This window comes from Aulonocara stuartgranti, assembly GCF_965226115.1.
Source record: "Aulonocara stuartgranti genome assembly, chromosome: 4".
NCBI classification, from domain to species: domain Eukaryota; kingdom Metazoa; phylum Chordata; class Actinopteri; order Cichliformes; family Cichlidae; genus Aulonocara; species Aulonocara stuartgranti.
In genome coordinates this window covers 31,128,097-31,147,571 of record NC_138942.1, presented here as the reverse complement: position 1 = coordinate 31,147,571, position 19,475 = coordinate 31,128,097, and the positions used below count along the sequence as shown (strand labels likewise).

Sequence of the window (19,475 nt, the reverse complement as noted above, 5' to 3'; positions counted from 1 at the left end):
GAGCCATTTCAACAGTTATGTCTTAGTTTTTGCACATTGATACATGAATGTTTTAAATAAAAGGCGATTACTGGCACAGCACTTTGTCTGTTATGACTGGCTTTGAAGAATTACGAGCTTTTTTCGTGATGGCTTGCAGCACAATGCTTCCTTCAGAATGCCATGAAAAGAATAAAGATTATGCTCTCCTCCTCTGCATTTATCACGCTTTGTAAAGAGTGATAAATGCAAAGATATGAATTACTCCAACCATATCTCAAATTCATTTCTGGTCTAGAGTGATCAGTATGTATGAGCAAGGTATGTAAGTATACTGTTTCATATCCACCTCCCACAGAGGTCTCACTTTGTAAAATGTCATAGCTTGTGGTCAGTTTTTCAGCTGCCTCAGCCAGCAAATCTCACTATCAATGACAAAGGTCTGACAAAGGTCTCTCCTGGAAATTTAAAACAACAAAGAATAGAATATCTGTAAAATTGTTGTGGTTAATTTGTACTGGATCAAATTTGGTTTGATCCAGTGGGACTATTTATTTGGAAAGGTTTGAAAGAATTAGATGCTGGTTGAGAGATGAAACACTAGTATAAAATTAATTGTAACGGCATTAATGAAAGAGAGAAAATTGTGTTTTCAGATTAATGATGAGGCAGAACCATAAAGCGCTTTGAGGGCTCAGATATAGAAAAGCGCTGTATAAGAACCAGTCCATTTACCATTTACCATATTATTGTTGATATGTGGAACTATCTAAATCCTCTGTCCAAAAGGTATCATTCAAAGAAATCATAGGACGTATCCAGAGGTTTGTACCTTGAAGTCAAATAATTATCACTTGTTAGTATTTTTGAAGACAACACCTGGAGGGACAGAAACATTTTATTTTACGGTACATCTATTTCATAAGTTTAGTTTTACAAATTAAGATTGAAAACATGAATAGGTAACCCCAAAACCATTCCCTTCTTCTGAATACTCAAATTTATTTTTATAGTTTCAGTAACTATATAAAATTGAGAAAACAAAATAAAAATATTAAATAGATTAAATCACAAAGCAACTATGGGTGCCTTTCAAAAAAAAACAAAACTTTTTTTCCTGTGCCACGCGTGGACTCTGTGTAATATAATCGATTTTACTGAATACAGTCGAAACTAGGTGCTAATTGATAAAAATGGCAAACGTGGCAGTTTAACTAATGTAAAACATTTTAACATCCTAAAATATGCTCCACTTATTGACTGAGTACAAAACACAACGGGCTACAAGTGAGTGGTAATAAGAGGTATTACTATTAGTAAGGATACTTCAGTGTTCCCAAACTACTGCGTGGACGAGCGCGCATTCTCGCTATTAGGGATTGCGCGCTCGAGCCAGTTCGGCTCTGGAGCGTTCTTCCCCATTTCTTCGTCCCCCGTTGCACTCTGGGAAAGCTCGTGTATTTATCGCTTAGAAAAGATGGCAGGCGTGCAGCCGCCACCCCTCCGGAGTCTGGATGATTTCCTCCTGTGTTCGACCCGGTTCGCCACGCCAGATGTGCGTAACTTGGACCGCTGGAATAACCGCATCATTAACAACCTGCTTTACTACCAGAGCAATTATTTCCTGTGCGTGCTTGGCTTCCTGCTCATAGTGGGGTAGGTTTCGTTGTTCTGACGTGGTCAGCACCCCCCTCTCACACTGACCATTCTCTCTCTCATTCTAGTAAGCAGCAAAGTTTATGAATTTGCAGGGTTGTGCTGAACTCCTTTTAGTGACTTGCATTTCAGCAACAGCCAAAACGAACAGGCTCCATGACCATGACATCGTCTCTTGGCCATACAGTTTCACACACGAGAGCGAGACACAGATTTGGAGTAATGAACATCTTAGTCAGATCTGCCAACCTCCATTTCTCGTGGGAATGGAAGAAGGCAGCTGATCTCAACGATCTGTTACAGCACGTTAAAGGAAATGCCACACAGTCCGAGGACTAACATATTTCCTTCCAGTTCTATCCTTAAACCCAAAATTTGAGGTTGTGCACCAAGAGTGTGTGTTGTTTTGTTTGTTTTGTTTGTTTTTATAGAGTAGCAAATTGGGAACAAACAAGTTTTAGAGACCGGACAGTGAGCTCATAGGAAGGATGAAAAGCGTATTAGAAATAAACATCAAACCAAACAACCTCCACATTGGTTCAAGTTTAATTACTTTAATTGTGGACAGACCTCCTGCCTCCATAAACGTGCACTAGGAGAATCTTCTGGACCACACTGAACCAAAAGATTCAAATGCAAGTTGTAACTTTAAGGAGTGGAGCAGATGACTTGGAGGCATATCATCCAGTTTCAATTTGACTAATCAAGATCATCTTCTTATGTGACAAGTACATAAGGTGATGAAAGAAGTTTGTAGTAGTTTCTCTTCTGGCACAATATGGCTTGCTGGTATGCACCACAATTTAGATTATTTACACTGAATGTAAGAAAAGCACTGTTTGTGTTTTTGTTTTTTTTTTCCTCAAGAAACTCAAATTACTTTCTTTAGGACATTGAATGCACACACTGTTCATCTGCTGTAGACAGTTTTTCAGACCCACGTTTTTGTTGAACTTTGAATTTAGTTTCCAACAGGACTGCTAACATATTCAATGAATTCATGTAGAGTTACTTTATATAGTACACTTAGTAATATCCAAAGTCTGTATATGACAATAACATAGAGAGTGAATCAGGACAACGTTCATTACAGTTAGTCCAAATAACAAAGGCAGACGACAGATCAGGGGTCTGTACCAGAAAGCAGGATCACTGACCAGTTTCTTGGTCTGAGTGAACGGGGTTTAAGCAGCTGATTTCTCAGTGACTGGCAGAACCAACAGAGAATCTCTCAGTAATACTTGTTTTTTCCTTATTAAGCATTAAGCTCCTAGGACCTGGCGTCCACATATGTGGACATCACATTTTGGGTTGTCTGGACCAAAATACTAAATTTTGCTCTACAAGGACCTGATATCCACTTACGAGGATATTATACTGCCACTGTTCTATCGAAATTTAAAACTAATTTCTTCATATGTGGATGTCATTTTTTTCAGAACCAAAAATCAGGTAAAAAAAAAAATCACGTAATTCTTTATTTTTACAGTCATCAGGTCCCAATCAGCCCAAATAGCAAAGAGAAATTGAAAATGCATGACATGAAAGAGTTCGGGTCTTTGGAGGTCAAGATGCTAGTCTCATTATGTATATCCATTACTTACAGTTATTCCTGTCTCCTCTCAGGTATTTCGAGCCCTTCCAGCTTTTCACTGGCATGACGGTGGTCACCTTGTTGTTCACTGGCTTTGTCTGGGCTGCAGAGAACCAAGCTCCTATTCGCCGTTTCCGTAGAAACCACCCAACAGTCTCTATGTTGGCCATTCTTGTGGCTAGCTACCTCTTCATATCAGTGCTGGGAGGAGTGGCCGTATTTCTGTTTGGGATAGCCTTCCCTATATTCAGTAAGACAGAAAAATACACACTAAATCGTATGCTGCAAATTTGACCAGATTATGAAAACAAAGTTTGGCTGTTTTGGGAACCTGTGAAGCAGGCATTCTTTTCACAAGTGCATGGGCTTGGTTTTGATAAATCAACATCTCTAAAGACTTTCCAAACCACTGCCATGTGATACATTGGTTTGCTTTATTAGCACTGGAGTCAACACTTGTGAGTTAGTCTGACCGATCAGTAAATTTGTCTTCATTGTTGTTTATCAAGTTGCTTTTTAAAAGACATTTCTGGAGTAGCCAGGCATTAAAGTCCTGATGCATGATGACCAGCTCTACCTACTGAGCCACAGCTAGGTGGTAGAGCAGATAGCATCATAGCCTGCATAACAGCCCCATCTTTACTTCTGTATATGGTGTTTGCCGATCAGTCTTGGTGTTGCAATGTAAAAAACGTTGATGTTTTGACTCTGTCTCTTGCTCATATTTAAATTGAGAGAAGTTATACATATACTGAGTTTTTGTACCTGTGCTTTGATACAAAATAGGATAAATGAGGAGTTGCAGGTGAGCATTCTGGATAAAAAAAAAGAGAGATGAGACATTAAAAGGACACGTTGTAAATTAATGGTTATTCATTATTGGGTTGTACAATTCTCTCATTGCATTAAAGGGAAATAGTATGACGTGTAAAGGCTTCTTGCAGATGACAGCCTCACGTTTCTGTTGGATTCTCCTGAACCACTTATTGCTTTGTCCTTGGGTTTTCATAGCAATTATAACTCAGGCCATAGGTTTGTTTGTTAGGAAGTTAGTTTAAGTTCTAAAATCAAACTTATGAAATTATGCTGTGGGTAGAGCCATCATATTTTTGGGTTGTCGCTCTAGAAAAAGACTTAAAATTCTAGCCAGAACCACAAAGTTATCAACTTTTTTTGCACAAATTTGCAAAAAAGCAGCTTGTTTGGGGAAAACACAGATAAGGTTCAAACATAAATCGAAGCATGAAAAATTATAAATATTATTATAAAATAAAGGCCTTTATTATTAGGTAATGTGTTACAGATAAGAAAATAGCTGCCTGGTCATCCAAAGATAACATGATTGTTTTTTGGTGTCAATATGGACAGCTGCTGAATTTGAGCAGAAGCTAGAAGAAGGAAAGCAAATAGTTTGCAGAACTTGTTGAGGACTTATTGTGTGTCTGAATGCAGTGTGTGTGGGTCTTATTCAAACAAGAAGCAGAAAAGTTCTGTTGGACAGAAAGTCTTGTCTCTCTTCTTTCCAGTGGTTCTCATCCATGCATCAGTGAGGCTCCGCAGTCTGAAGAACAAGCTGGAAAACAAACTCGAAAGCATTGGTTTGAAGAGGACTCCAATGGGAATTCTTTTAGAGGCCTTGGGACAGGAGCAGGAGGCAGGATCCTAAACAGAATGAAGAAGATGATGGTGGACAATTGGGGGGAGAGATGAAGGTGAAGATGTAGGTGGGCGATAGCAGGGAGAGAAAACAGAGCATCACAACATTACCATAGCGAGAGAGGGGGAGTCAGCCAAAAAATGTCAAGTTGTGATTTGGTTTGTTAACTGATCAAAATCAGAAGTAACAGCATGACTGACAGGTGACAGTCTCAGAAGTCAACAGATATGAAGTCATTTCTGGTCTGTCTTTGCACTTTAAGCACATTGTTTTGCAAAGTCTGTCAATTCACTACATGTGAAGTGATGTAACCATGTATTTAGCTTTCTGTGGATGATATTTCCATAGAGCTTGATAAACTCTAAATATTTCTGGAAATTACTTAAAAAGAAAAACACATACACTCTCAAAGTGGCTTATTTATATCCGTCCAGTGTGTAATATCTAGAAAATTTATTTTTACATCAAAATATGTATTTTGAAAAGAAAAAAAAGAAAGAAACAAAACCATGATTTGTGGGTTTTATTCTGTTGTGAGATCTGATGCCACAATTTAATTTTGTCCTCTGCACTCTTCAAATCAACCGTCTGAACCAGAACAAAAACTGTGCTGCATCCTGTCTCACACTGAATACCAAGTAATCCTTTTTATTTCCATATCCTAAAGTATGACAAAGCTTATTCCTAAAAGCTGTCATATGAGATTATTAGCAGAATTCATGTTAAACCAGCCCAGCCTGTTTACTTTGAATAATGAATCTAACCGCCCAAGTATCAATCCAACCATGTTTTCCTCATACAATTACAAATCAATTGTATAATGTTAACTTCAAAAATGTCTTCAAATATATTTTTCCCTGATTTTTAGTACTCTACTGTTTTCAGTTATTTCTTTTCCCCGTTGACATAATAGTATTATTAGTACTAAAAACTAAAACATCTAGGTTGCACAGGCAAAAACCTCAACTTAAGGCTTCGCAGTGGAACTTGTGTATTCAATCAGCGACTTTAGAGTGGCTACTTCCATATTTTATGTCAATTCTTTGGTAGAGCTGAAGTGTAACGTCCAAATAAATCTGACTGTCCTGCCAATACGGGACATTAGAAGTCAAAATTACAAACTATCTATCAATCCATTTGTAACAAGGCAATAAATGTAGTGTAACCTATAAACATTATAGCATTTAAGCTAATATGGTTTTGTGGAAGCAGCAACAGAAATTGACTTTATAAGATGGATATTTTGTATTAATACAACAAGCAGAGCCAAAATCTTGAAACACCCTTGGTATTGTAGTAACCCAACCTGTATTAACCAAATTTTTTATAAGTCAGTTTCCTGTTTTTGGTGCTAAAAATGGGGTTGTGCTACAAGAAAATCTTGGTGTGATATGAAGAATGAGGTCAGGATAAATCTGATTGATTGTAGAAATCTTTGAGGACCAATAAGTGCAGAATAGGTGTATGAAAGAAACAAATTAATATTTAAAAATAATTATTATATCTATTTTCTCAAGAAGAATAAGCTTTACTCACATAGCTCCCCATTACATTCCACATCTTCTTATCACTGGGATTGCCCAGTCTCTCAGTGCTGACAGCTGATTAAACCATTTCAGGAGGAGATCAGTAAAGTAAAATTTTCTTAGAATTTCTTAATAAAGTTTTGTTACCATAAATAAAATGCATTGCCTGCTTTAAGAGCATTTGTGGTAACAGTACACTTTTCTCCTAGCCACACTGATGTGTCTCAGCACAGACTGTCTGAAAATCTTCTTCACTATTTTTCTGGACTGTAGAGAAAATGTTGATAGACTTTAGTGATCTCGCTTGTGACTGAATATATTATTTTAATCCTATTTGTGACTTTTCTTCTGTTCATTTCAATGCAAGTTTGCAAATAATGCTTCAAAAAGGTTCCTCCAGTACTGTTCTCTTTAAACCAGTCATTATGAAGTAAACAATATAAGATTTTGTTTATGTGTGCACATTTTAATGTTTAAAGAACTTGTTACCCTGTTGTATATGTGCCATTACAGATTTGAAAATCTCTGTTAGTACAGGTAAACACAGCAATCGTGATTCTTATAGATCCTGAACAAGTCATGCTTCTGCTAATCTTTTTTTTAACCATCAGCCAACCCTCTTAATGGTTGGTCTGACCCTGCTTCACAACATAACTTTGGACACTTAAATCCGAGCTGCAAGAATGTAAATTGAAAGAAGTTTGTTGAATGACGATAAAAATGTAACAAATCCTGAAGTGTTGCCTTCAAATCAGCTTAATGTTTGAATTGTGTTTCTTGAACAATGTCCTGGAATGTTTATAGCATTTTTTTATAAATAAAAAAGAATGTCAAACTGCAGTTTGTGCTGATTTTCTAGTAAGCAATGCCAAAAATGGAATAAATTCAACTAAATTAATGTGCAAAAAAACATGATATAGAGATTTTCAAAGAACCTTTGGTTTGTCAGAATGATGTACCAAGTAAATATCTTACAGTAAAAGTATGACAGCGAACGCCAGACAGAGGTCACAGTCAACTAGTTGGCAGGTTAGAATACAGAAGAAATTATATCAATCTATCTTACTTCACCAAATGTTATAAAAAGAGGCAGATTTTAACCTAGGTCTGTCCTTACATTGTATCTGTGGCTTTAATGTGCTCGGCTGTGGTTATAGAGCTGACATGACACCCAGGGAAATCACTGTAGCAGTTGTGTGTTTTTGGCCTGTGAGCAGCATCTGAAGGTAGGGAGCATCTACTATGAGGCACTTTGACATTGTATAGGTCAGGGGAAACTCCTTGTTTGCTGCAAGATGATGGAAAACAATGTGATTCACCTTAGAACAGACAGAGATTTATGATCTATATATTTTCTTACTTATGTAATTCTTATTTCTTTGTGCATTTCTGGTGACCCTTCTCGAGAGAGTGAGCACAACCTGAATGCTCAGTTTCAGGTCTGTTTCTTTGCGCTTGTTAACTTTACAGTGTTAATTCTAGACAAACACAGTGGAAATTTTTCGGTGTTAGGGATGTAGCCATATGATATGCTCTGCTGGTGATATTCAAAATATCATATTTAGAAATATGTTAGTAAAATTACTTATTAGTCCCTGTATTCTTATTTTGATTGCTGGGAGAAAGACACAAATCACGAGACCAGCAGCCTGTTCTTATATTTCACATTCACTAATAAATTATAGTAAACTGTTTGCGACAGACCGAAGTAACACGTCTTCAAAATCTGCCGTCAGCTTTGCGTGAACGGAGAGGAAACTTCACGGCCTGTATTATTGTTGTCGCAGGCATTACTTGGTGAGCAATATTTTGTTTATTTCTTTTAAAAGAAGTCCCCAGCTTAAGTAGGGAAATGCTAACACACACGCCAGTGGGGGTTTTTTTTTCCTAGGGAGGGCTTATTACACGTCACCACGAGGGTGCTACTTTAAAAAGGTCCCACCCTCCAGGGCAGTTCTAGTGAACAGAAACATAAGCTGCGGTAGTGTAGGAGAGATCAACAAACACCCTGAGCACACACTAAACCTGACTGGTAAGACAGCATCTTTTATGCCCACACTTATTATCGATATATTAATTACTTTGATGTGCTTTTGTATATTATTTTGTGTCTGTATACTTCTGTGTGAGGGTGTGTTTGGGAGTCGCCAGTGGAGTCACAGCAGTATCCCGGTAATGCTGTATAATGTACGCTACTAACGTGCTTACACTGTTAGGCTCTCGTTGTGTTATGCTTCTTTTTGTAGGGTACAAATAAAATGCATGTGTATGTATAAACGGCTTCTCCGCGATAACACAGTTATCAGGATGTTCTGGATGATCGGGGATAAAAACACTGTGCAACCTGCTGCTCAGGCTCTCCGACTAGATTCCCGTCATATTTATAACCAAGCCTAATTTCAAGAGGCAATGTTATATAATACATGTAAAATGCAATCGTATTTTACAAAGTAAGATTTAACATTTGACATATACAAGAGCCAGCCGGACCAGTAAAGACACACATTAATCCAGTAGCAGAGAAACATTTTTCTGAATTATGATTACTTGATACTTGGTAATAGCCTAATACGCTTTAATTGATTCTTATGGTTATGATCATAAGATGAGAAGACTGATCAGATAACAACAACATTCCTCAATTCTAGCTTTTCATTCTTTTTCCGCTAATTGCTTTTTACATTACACAGAATTGTTTGATAAACTGAGAAGGGGCTAAAATGTTATGATTTAATATTGTTTTACCTGTTCATTTAAAATCCACTCACTTGTGACCACAAATCAAAGTTAGCTACTGCTCTTCTGTGTGTAAGAGAGAGTACTGAATTCCTTTGCGTTCACACTTTTTTCACAGTTGTGGGCGCTAACAACTTTTCTGTAGGAAACCCTGAGTTTATTAATCATACTTCCCACAATGAGAAGTTTGCAGGGCTGTATTAGTTTGCCAGGTACCAAGTACAATGCCAGATGACTGTCTCAGTCAGGAGTTCTACACCACCTTCTCTAAACAGATCACCACAGAAGTAAAAGTAAACTCAATTCTTGGATGGAGTACATGGAGAGGGGTTTTCCAGGCAAACATTGGTAGTTACATCATGTGGCTGCAGTGAGTAACACAAGCGTTGTGTGCCAGGCAGGTGGTTACCAAAGACTTTCTAGAAGTAGGTCAAAGTTACTGAGAGCAGTGATACAGGCCAGCCCTGCCCTGTGCCTGCCTTATCTCCTCATACTAACTGTCAGAGCTCAACTGCTCTAAAGCAGGCTACACTGACAGTGGAAGATTACATTTGATAGCTGGAGTTAATATCAACATCATAATGGTGGGGGGTGTAGTACTAGCATCAATTATAGGCTAATCGAAGGGTAATTCTAGTGGTTAGAGCGTAGCAGTAAGAAAGTTCTAACTTTGTTACAGCTGTTAAAATGAATCAGACTTTGTGAAGTTGTAAATGGGACAGAAACTGTCTGGGCATCACAGTTTTGCAGGGCTTTGCACTCAAATTACAACACATTTTCATATGGAAGGGACTAAAATATATTTAATATATTTATTTGCAATGATTAAATAAGAAACAACATCTAAAATTTGCCAGATTGCCTTTTTCGGATTAGGCCCTGATCAATGGAGAATTGGTGTATTTTCCTATCTTCTTTACTTTCCCATTGAGCCACGATATAGAATAGAACCTAAAAGAGCTTCTTTTTGCTTCTTGCAGGAGAACCACGCAAAAGAAGAGACACCACAGCGGTGGTGACCAACATCAAGCTTTATAGTCTGCTTTTCTAAAACTACTGTCATCTGCCAAAACAATGCTGCACCTCAAGAAATACTTTACAGAAGGCCTTATCCAGATGGCCATCCTGCTGAGTCTCTGTGGCGTGAGGGTGGACGTGGAACTGGAGCCCTACCTGCCTTCCTCTTTACATGACATGATCCTGGGTCCAACCTCAGCCCTCACCCAAACACAGTTCCACAACCTCCGCAATCACCTGGAGGAAGGCTTGCACCCCAAAAATGTAGAACTAGATGGGTTCTCCACAGCACAAAGGCTGCTGGGCTGGGTGCGCTCTTTGGACAGACTACACGTAAAAAAATGTTTTTCTTTTTAATCGTTATCTCTTTAGTCATCAATACTTTGCATTCCAATTATAAGTTCATGCAATTTTAAGGATTAAAGGAGCAGTTTAAAAGTATGCTTAGATATGATTATAGATAGAACTGTCATGTGAGTTTGTTCAGTAACAAGTTACAGCGGGCAGCAGATTTCGCTGACTTAGCACAAAAACCTGAAACATTTACCTCTTAAAATCCACCAGGTCACCACAGGAGTAGGCTTAAGTGTATTTTTACCCACACGTTAAACAAACATAGTTTCAGAAACTACAAGATCAGATCAAATCAGAGTGTTTTACACATATCTGATCTTCTATTGTAAGATTTCTGTTTGGGCATGCTATATAAAGAATTCTACATAAAGTAGTAGCGGTGCACCTAACTCTAATCCTATACAGCTTATTGTAGGACAGCAAAATGAATGCTTTTGGTAAGACTCCTGTGATCTTGTGAGAAAAGTTCATATAATTGTGAACCTTTCTCCACAGGTTCCACATGCAGAACTAGAGACATGGCTGGTCCAGCGGGAGCCAGAACCCCTCCCCATAAGATCTCCAGACCAGGCATCCTTGCTGGAAAGAACTCCTGCTGAAATAGAGAGAGAGTTGACTGCTCTGCCTGCGGAGCCACAAGCTGAACTTGAGGATGAAGAGGAGAAAGAGGATACAGAGGTACAGCAGTTTTATATGGAGTGATTTGCAACATTCAAATATAGGTTTTTCTTCTGTTTATTTTCATCTTCATGTGCCATGCTCCTCTAAAACCATTTTGACTTATGTCTGAACTAGGTTAAGTGCAAGTGTGTGCAAAGGTTTATTACATGTTCTCTGATAAAATCATCAATAAACAGTCCCATAAGAGAACACACAGCCTTTATACAGGGATGTCTATGCTGTAATAGTTAACACTAGGCCAAAGAGAATTAAGTTACAAGGGTTGACCTTTATCCTTGAGATAACAATGTGTTATCTAGAGGATAAAATCCTGTTCACATGCAGCTTTTACAGCTGTTTGTGAAATTGTTTCTTGACAATTGGCTCTGTCTGTTTAAAGCCTTTTCTAATTGGTATATTGGCACTCATAGGGCTGGGAGTAGGGAGAAATAGATGTGAACTGAGTGGAGATGATGAGTCAATAATTTTTTCTTGTGAAGAAAGAGAGCAGACCAAGAGAACATCTGTGTATAACACCTGCCAAGCTGCTGTGTTAAACGGCCCTGAAAGTTCCATTTTTGGTTCATGAAAGTGAAAGGATACCATATGCCCGATAACCACTGTCTTACACCTCAATATGCACTGAGGCGGAGGAAGAACGGAGTGAGCGTGCTTATATGTCCAATCCATTCAATAGTTTGATTTAAAACCACAAATGTCAAACCACAGGGGACCACCAAATCATTAGGTTGCACTGAAAATAAAAATGCTGCTTCTTGTCAAATATCAACAGATTTTTACAAGTCTGTAGGTCCACCCATATTATCACTGAAGTATCAGTGTAGATATGTTGGAATGAATAGAAACCGCTGGCCATTATTTACATATATACTATATGAACGAGTGATGTCGACTAAAGAGCTGTTTTTGTTTGTTGACTGTCACCCAAACTGAGCTTGATGTCATGAGAGAGAATGAGTCAGAGATTGATGAGTCACTAGGAAACCTCACCTCACCGCACATGACCTCACTAGGAAGCTGAAGTAATAAAATCAGTACAGTTGCAACACATGAAAGAATAAAAGCAAGAGCCTGCTGTTAGCTGTAGCTTTTCTTCTTTTCTTGTAGTACACTGTTTGAGTCTTTGGGGTCACGCACACTGCTCACTACTCTTTTAATGCCCACCGACTGGTTCAACTAATGGTACTAGATACTGAATAACTGCAAGTTGTACAGTTTGAGTTTTATTTATATTTTAATCTTAATTTATTCAGATATTTTCCTAGTGAATTTCCCCCTTGAGAATTTGTTGAAGCTTGAAGTTAGGGCCTGGCCTCATTGACAGGTGTGTAGACCCAGGCAGCTGCTGATTGGACTTCTCCAGTGTCTCTGTTGTTTTGGTACCTTTTGCTAATGGCAAACAATATAACTTGTTGTGTGATATAGACTCAGTTACTGAGGACTAAATGGAGGGATCTGAGTCTGTGCTTTGCACCCCTACAATTTATGGATGAAGCTTGCTAACTAAGCTTACTAGCGTTAACGGATAATTTAGTAGTTCAAATATAGTCACATCTTAAAAAAGAAAAAACAAACAAGCGGCTCTATAGGTCTGTGTGGTGCTCCACAGTGTGACTTGTTGAATCCATGTTGATAGTTTACTTCCAGTTCATATCTACAAATCCACTGGGGAAACAAGGCAGGTGAACTAAGGATGAATATCCCACATTGAAACAGAGCCATAAATAATAGTAGTAGTGTCAAAATGTTAACTTTAATTTTAGGTAAGCGAATGTGCTGATGAACAGTTCACTCCATGTTACTGCTTGCTGCTAGTTCCATTTAATAATGGCAACAGCTCTCACATGCCTGGTCAAGCTTTGACCAGAATTAAACACTCACATAACCTGTCTTAGTATCTGAGTACTGTAACAGTAAAAGGGCAACCACATCTCTCTCAGCTTACAGTGTTAAGGGTTTCTTGAAAAATACATAGAAAGATCACCATGAGTGTATGATTAAATAATCATCACTATAGACGGGGTTACACACACTAAATTATGACTAAACAAAACACTGTGACCGATGCCAACAAACAGAATGTACAGTATAAAAATAACCCACATGCTGGCCAGCATGTCCAGTCAGGACAAACACACACACACACACACACACACACACACACACACACACACACACACACACACACACACACACACAGAGCTATCCCCTCGTCATCAAAATGAAAACAAATATAATGTCAGCTATCAGAATCAACTAGCCAGCGTACACACAAACACAGTCACACTCATACAGAATGAAAGCCTTATTAGTGTCCTTCAGCCTTGTGACTGTCTGGCTTGTTTTGAAACCTGATCACTAACTTATTGCTTACTGACACACATCGGCATTACTCCGTTTTGCAATCCCTCCTGTTTACAGCAGCAGTTCAGACATTCACAAGCAATGAGCCGTCATGCTTGTAAACAAACGCACATTATTGCATGAGGTTTTAACTTGCACTTGTGGTAGGAAGTAAACAGGAGTAGCGAGCAGTGATGAAACTGATCATATAAATAAGTAAATAAATCAGTTACATTGCTATAGTCACAACTAAAACAATTTAGCAGTTATGATGAATGGAATGATATGGGCGCAAAATGAGACACTAAGCTGAACTCCTGTCATGCAGCAGCAATCTAGCTTTGATTTATATTCTGTATGTTGAAAGCCACATATTTGTCTCAGCTGACCAGCTGCTGGGGGTCTTGTGTTTGTCTCGAAAGTCCCCAACCAGGTCAGGAAGGTCGAAGATATTTTGAGCCAGTCTGTCTGTTTGTTGCCTGGTAAAACAGAAAATGCATCTGACAGATTTCAGTATGGAAATTACCCAGTATAACTGGCACACGTGTGAAACCTTTGGTGAGCAGTAGTTGCTGGATTTGTAATTGTAATTAAATAATGTATCTTTTATTAAATGTTACTGTTTGACTTTTGTGGTAAATTCTTACAAAATGTTTACCATCTTTGGAAATGAATATAAGTGGGCAACCAGGGAGATAGATATTCGTTTAATGCAGGGATGCGGAACTTCAGGCTTCAAGGGCCGATGTCCTGCAAGTTTGAGATGTGTCCTTGATCCAGCACTGCGGATTTAAATGGCTAAATTACCTCCTCAACATGTCTTGAAGTTCTCCAGAGGACTGGTGATGAACTAATCATTTGATTCAGGTGTGTTGACCCCGGGTGACATCTAAAACCTGCAAGACTTCTGGCCCTTGAGGCCTGGAGTTCCCCACCCCTGGTTTAATGTACATTGTTTGCTAAACTGCTGGTTTGACTGTGAAAATAAATCTTGTTTTATATATATATCCCCTCAGCCTTTCCTCTCCTCGTTACCATCTGAACGATATTCCAATGTCACGGCTGTATGTCAGTGAATCAATGTCTTGTTTGATCTTGGCATACAGATTGATGTCATCCATGTAGAGGAGGCTGCTGACAATTGCTCCATTCTGTAGTCAGTATCCATAGCCAGTCTTTATCTCACTGAGGGGGTTGAGGCCTATGCAGAGCATCTCCTTGGTAGATCTCACATGATAGTGACTTGAAGTTGGTTCGCCACATGAGTTCCTGATGAAACAACTGAAGGTCCTGATGTACAGTTCTAGGCTTTCCTGGATCCAGGTGTGGGGCATCTTGTAACCAATCCAGAAAGTGCACAATCTCTTGCTAACCATGATTAATAAACTACAGACACCACTATCCAGACCACCCCTGAAGGTCAGCTAAAATAAGCACCCATGTGGTTATTTTTTATTAGTCCTTTATTTATCCAGGTAAAATCTCATTGAGATTAAAAATCTCATTTCCAAGAGAGACCTGGCATCATGGTAACAAATGTCAAAATACATGTACTACATATGTATATAACATTAAAACAAATACAATATCCTGTACGAACATGTGAAAAATATACAATAACAGATCAAATTAAGAGCGATATTAAAAACAATCACATTGAGTAAAAGAGTTATTCTCTCGTTCTTCAAGATGGACTTAAACTCCCCCAAGGTAACCAGTTCTGATAATTTCAGTTCCTTCTGCAGATTATTCCAGGAAGCAGGGGCAGCATATTTAAAAGCCTTTTTCCCCAATTCTGCTCTGATTTTTGGGACAATCAATTGTATGATATTGTGAAAATGAAGGCTGTATTGGTTGTGGTTTTTACGCATATAAACACATAAATAAGCAGGAATCAGCCCAAGAAGAGATTTATAGATAAAGATGTATCTGATTTCTTAGTCATCCAGCAAAGATTAACGATAGGTTAAACTCACTTTTTTTTTTTTTTTTTTTAGACTTCCCTCCAGGAGTGTTTCAGGTTATTGGAGGAGACCTTCCCCTCCACAGAGGAACAATGGGTAGGTTGCCACCATAGTCTGTTCTCTTCTCATTTGTTTTTAATCCTTTCCTTACGTTTAACAGTGCTCAGAATTTCTTTTGGTTGCTTTGACCTCAGCTAAATGATGTTGTTGGTGGAATGGGGGACCTGGAGAGGCAGCCCTCAGACAGAGACTCTCTACTGTTCCCCACTGATAATCCCTCCATGGATTCTGAGCTCCATTGGCAGGATTTGCTAAATATCATGGAACCTGAGGTGACTAGGAGAAAAAAAATGAAAATATATTTACTAAATAGAGTGAGATAAAATTATGGGATAAAATTAAAAAATCAAGATACAGTAAATTTAGATACAATTCTCATTTCTGCCCTCCAGAACACAGACATGGACATGGCATCATCAGACCACAATCTAAGTTCAGGACCATCTGGAACCTTTCGAGGAAATGTGTCTGGAACAATGTCTAACTGCTGTGACAATCCTGTTACAGAAGCTGATCAGGAGACTCATTTGCAACATGGTAATTAATTTCATAATAAACCATAGCTGTTTATGTTATGTCTATGTTTCCACAGCTTTTAAAAATATCTTGGGACCTTTTTCAGTAGATGCTTAGAAAAAATAATTAGGACACTGAGCCCAACTTAACAAAATTTTGTCTGGGTTTTTAAAAATAATACAAAACACTGATCACTTTCATAGTCAAGATTACAGATAGGAATTTGTAAGTTCTAATAACTTTGGAAAACCCTTAAGAAAACTCTAGAGAAACTATATAAGATCCGGACATTTTCTAAATATATGGCATAATTTGCTTTTCTTGTTTACAGACAATTCTGTGAATGTTTGTTCCAAACCCACAACCTGTTGTAAATAATATATGTATATTTTTGCCACCATGCCCACACCATCTTTCCAGGTTTATTAGAGCCTCAATCTGAGTCTGAGCCAGTCCTGCTTCCATTAACCCCTACTGCAGAATTGGATGACCACAACTCAGCATTAAACACACGGGACACTATGAATAACATTAATGGACATCCCTTGAATAGTCCTCCAGACCAAACAGATCTGCTTGCAGAAGAACCTATAGAAGACTTCAGCATGGAACTAATGGAAGAAGATAACATTATCAGTTTTTTATCACAAGTTGATGTGGGTAGGATGGAACCAGAACATCGTCCTGGCATTGATGTTAACTTTCAATCTTCCAATTCCACCCTACCTTTAGATGGAAATGTTATGACCCAAGACCTTGTGGGGTCTCCTTCCAGTCACCTACTGGGGTATGAAGACAATGAAGATGATCTTCCTGTTCCACTTAGTGATCTTTTAGAGGATGCTGCCATTTTGGATGAAATTAGATTGTTGGACCAGGCTCTGGAGGAAGGATTCAGTCCTGAGATGGCAGCCAGATTGGAAGATGAAAGCTGCTTCAACCATGAACTAGCAGAACAGGAAATTGGCAGTGATGATGACCACTTAGGCTCTAAGATTGCAGTCATAGAAAATCATGGTCGACCATCAACACATCATCATGGCAATTCCACAGGTAGGCAATACCATAACTATTTTATTTACAAAATCTGTAACACTTACAGTTCAGTACAGTTCTTTGAAGAGCATGATAAATAAAAAAAAGTGCAGATAATGAAACTGTGAAACTTACTTTGATCTTACTTTTATCTTAATCTTCCTAGATTGTGAGGGTGAGCTAGATTCAGACTCCGGTCTATCCTTGGACTTCAGCCACAGCCTTGCTTCTCCATGTACTTCTGAGGCCTCCTCTTGTTCCTCTTCGTCAACGTCCTCTTCATTTTATGTCTCAGCTACGGGAAGTTCCTTCTCCAAAGATGATGATGAAGATTCTGAGGAAGACTTAGCTGGTTCAGATGTGGAAGCAGTAATGATGATAAAGCAGGAAGAGCTTGAAGAGGAAGACATGGGGGCAGTAGGAGGAGAGAATCATGAAAATAAGCTTGTTCCTGTCGACTATTCTGATCATAGTCTGTTTCATGGGTTTTCCTGGCTGGAGCATATTGGCCATGATCACACGTATAACATGCCCTCGTCCTCCGCCTGTTCTATCCCCCTCGGCAAGATGCCTACCAAACACGCTAAATCGACTCGACAACACGATAGTGTCAAACCTTACCCACAGTCCTTTTCTAGATCCATCTCAGAGAACAAAATTTGGAGTCAGGATGAGTGCCGTGCACGAACCCTGAAGATCCCTTTCTCCAATGAGCTAATTGTTAATCTGCCAGTGGAGGAGTTTAATAGCCTACTGTCCAATTACCAGCTCAGTGAGGAGCAACTTACCCTTATCAAGGACATACGACGTCGTGGTAAGAACAAGATAGCTGCCCAGAACTGCAGGAAGAGGAAACAAGATGTGCTGTTGGGCCTGGAGGACGATGTGTCCTCTTTAAGGCGGCACCGTTCACGTCTACTAAGAGAAAAACGGGAAACCCTAAGGAATCTGCAGGAAATTAGACGCCATATGGAAAGGCTATACAAGGAAGTATTTTCCAGGTTGACAAGGGAGGAAGGGAGTCCCATGGATGCTACAGAGTACATGCTTCATTTTAAACCTAATGGAAGAAACAGTAAAAAACAGAGTCAAAGGGACAAGAAGAAGTGAAGAGATATCAAAAATGTAAAGAGGTTCTTTAAAAGGAAGTGTGACCACAAAAATGAAGGTGGTAGGTTGGTGAGGAAGGAACCCAGGGTCATTTTTAAACAAATAGTCCTGAGTGTCCAAAACCTCAAAGAACCAAGCATGTTTCCCTAAGGGTCCTTACTTGTTGGCATGATTGATGGATTGGGAAAATGGAAGTTGAGCAGTAAATGGAAAAAGACTTGATTCTGGCTTGTGTTAAGCTTCAGGGCAATTTGAGTTTTTATTTAAGTGGGTAGCGAACCCGGGACCAGCATTCTAGAATGCTAGTTTAATGCCTAAGAATTTCTTATGCTTAAAAATATTGTGTTCAACAGCCAGTGTATAGAAAACGGATAGAAGGCCTGATCCTTGCTATCAGCTAATAGACCCCAAAAGTCGTTGACACTACACTGACTATGAGCCAGCGTACACGAGTTGTTTATAGTGATACAGGAAACCTGCACAGGGAAGACTTGGATTTGTGGGGCTCAAACCTGGGTATATTCAGTTCCTAGACTGCACTGTACCCACACAGTACCCTCAGGACAACATAGTTAATTTCCCAAAACTTGAAGACATAGGGTAGAATATTCAGATGTATATTTTCAGATCTAGGCACATTGGAAGCTTTGTGGTATTGCATATACCTTTTTTTTTTTTTGGCTAAATAAGCTATATCAGTAGGTTGTAGCATTTCATAGGACATATCCAACAAAAAAAAGATTAAATATTAGCAACATCATGTGTCATGATTTAGAATTATATGTGAGAACAAATTCTGGTAGCAGCACTGTATATTGTTGATGTTTCAGGACTGTTGGTTCAGAATGTGTGTCAATTCGGATGGACTGCTATGTAAACAACCAGGAAAATGAACAGAGATTTGCTCAGTTGTTAACGCAACCAGATGGACATGCTGGCTGATACTATTGTCTAAAACACTGGGAAATACAACTATCATGGCAGGCGTTCAGTGCTTCACACAATGTAAAGAATCATTGTCTGTGATCCCTGTAAGTCAAAGAAATGCAGTAAGACAACTACATAATCAGAATCCTGTTTTTGAAATTGATTTTAAAAAAAGGGTGAAATTTCCAACCTGCATACAAGCCTTGTTTGTATTCTATTAATTCCCAATGTGCTTGCTGGTATTCAAGGACATGGGAACTTAACTTTTTGTAATATAAAAAACATGAAAAAATAAAAATAAAAGTTTTACTTTGCGCCTA

At 38.7% G+C, this 19,475-nt stretch overlaps 2 protein-coding genes across 2 annotated transcripts; both read left to right on the top strand.

Annotated features, from left to right (window-relative positions):
- Window positions 1-1,433: 1,433 nt before the first annotated feature.
- On the top strand, window positions 1,434-7,252 carry praf2 (PRA1 domain family, member 2). Its single transcript, XM_082529990.1, has 3 exons — window positions 1,434-1,635; window positions 3,262-3,479; window positions 4,756-7,252. Exons 1-3 carry the CDS (start codon window positions 1,457-1,459, stop codon window positions 4,893-4,895), a joined length of 537 nt encoding a protein of 178 aa, XP_082386116.1. The 5' UTR covers window positions 1,434-1,456; the 3' UTR covers window positions 4,896-7,252.
- A 1,085-nt stretch (window positions 7,253-8,337) lies between these two features.
- On the top strand, window positions 8,338-19,475 carry nfe2l1a (nfe2 like bZIP transcription factor 1a). Its single transcript, XM_082531417.1, has 8 exons — window positions 8,338-8,444; window positions 10,129-10,498; window positions 11,015-11,197; window positions 15,541-15,603; window positions 15,702-15,839; window positions 15,960-16,104; window positions 16,504-17,136; window positions 17,285-19,475. Exons 2-8 carry the CDS (start codon window positions 10,223-10,225, stop codon window positions 18,226-18,228), a joined length of 2,382 nt encoding a protein of 793 aa, XP_082387543.1. The 5' UTR covers window positions 8,338-8,444; window positions 10,129-10,222; the 3' UTR covers window positions 18,229-19,475.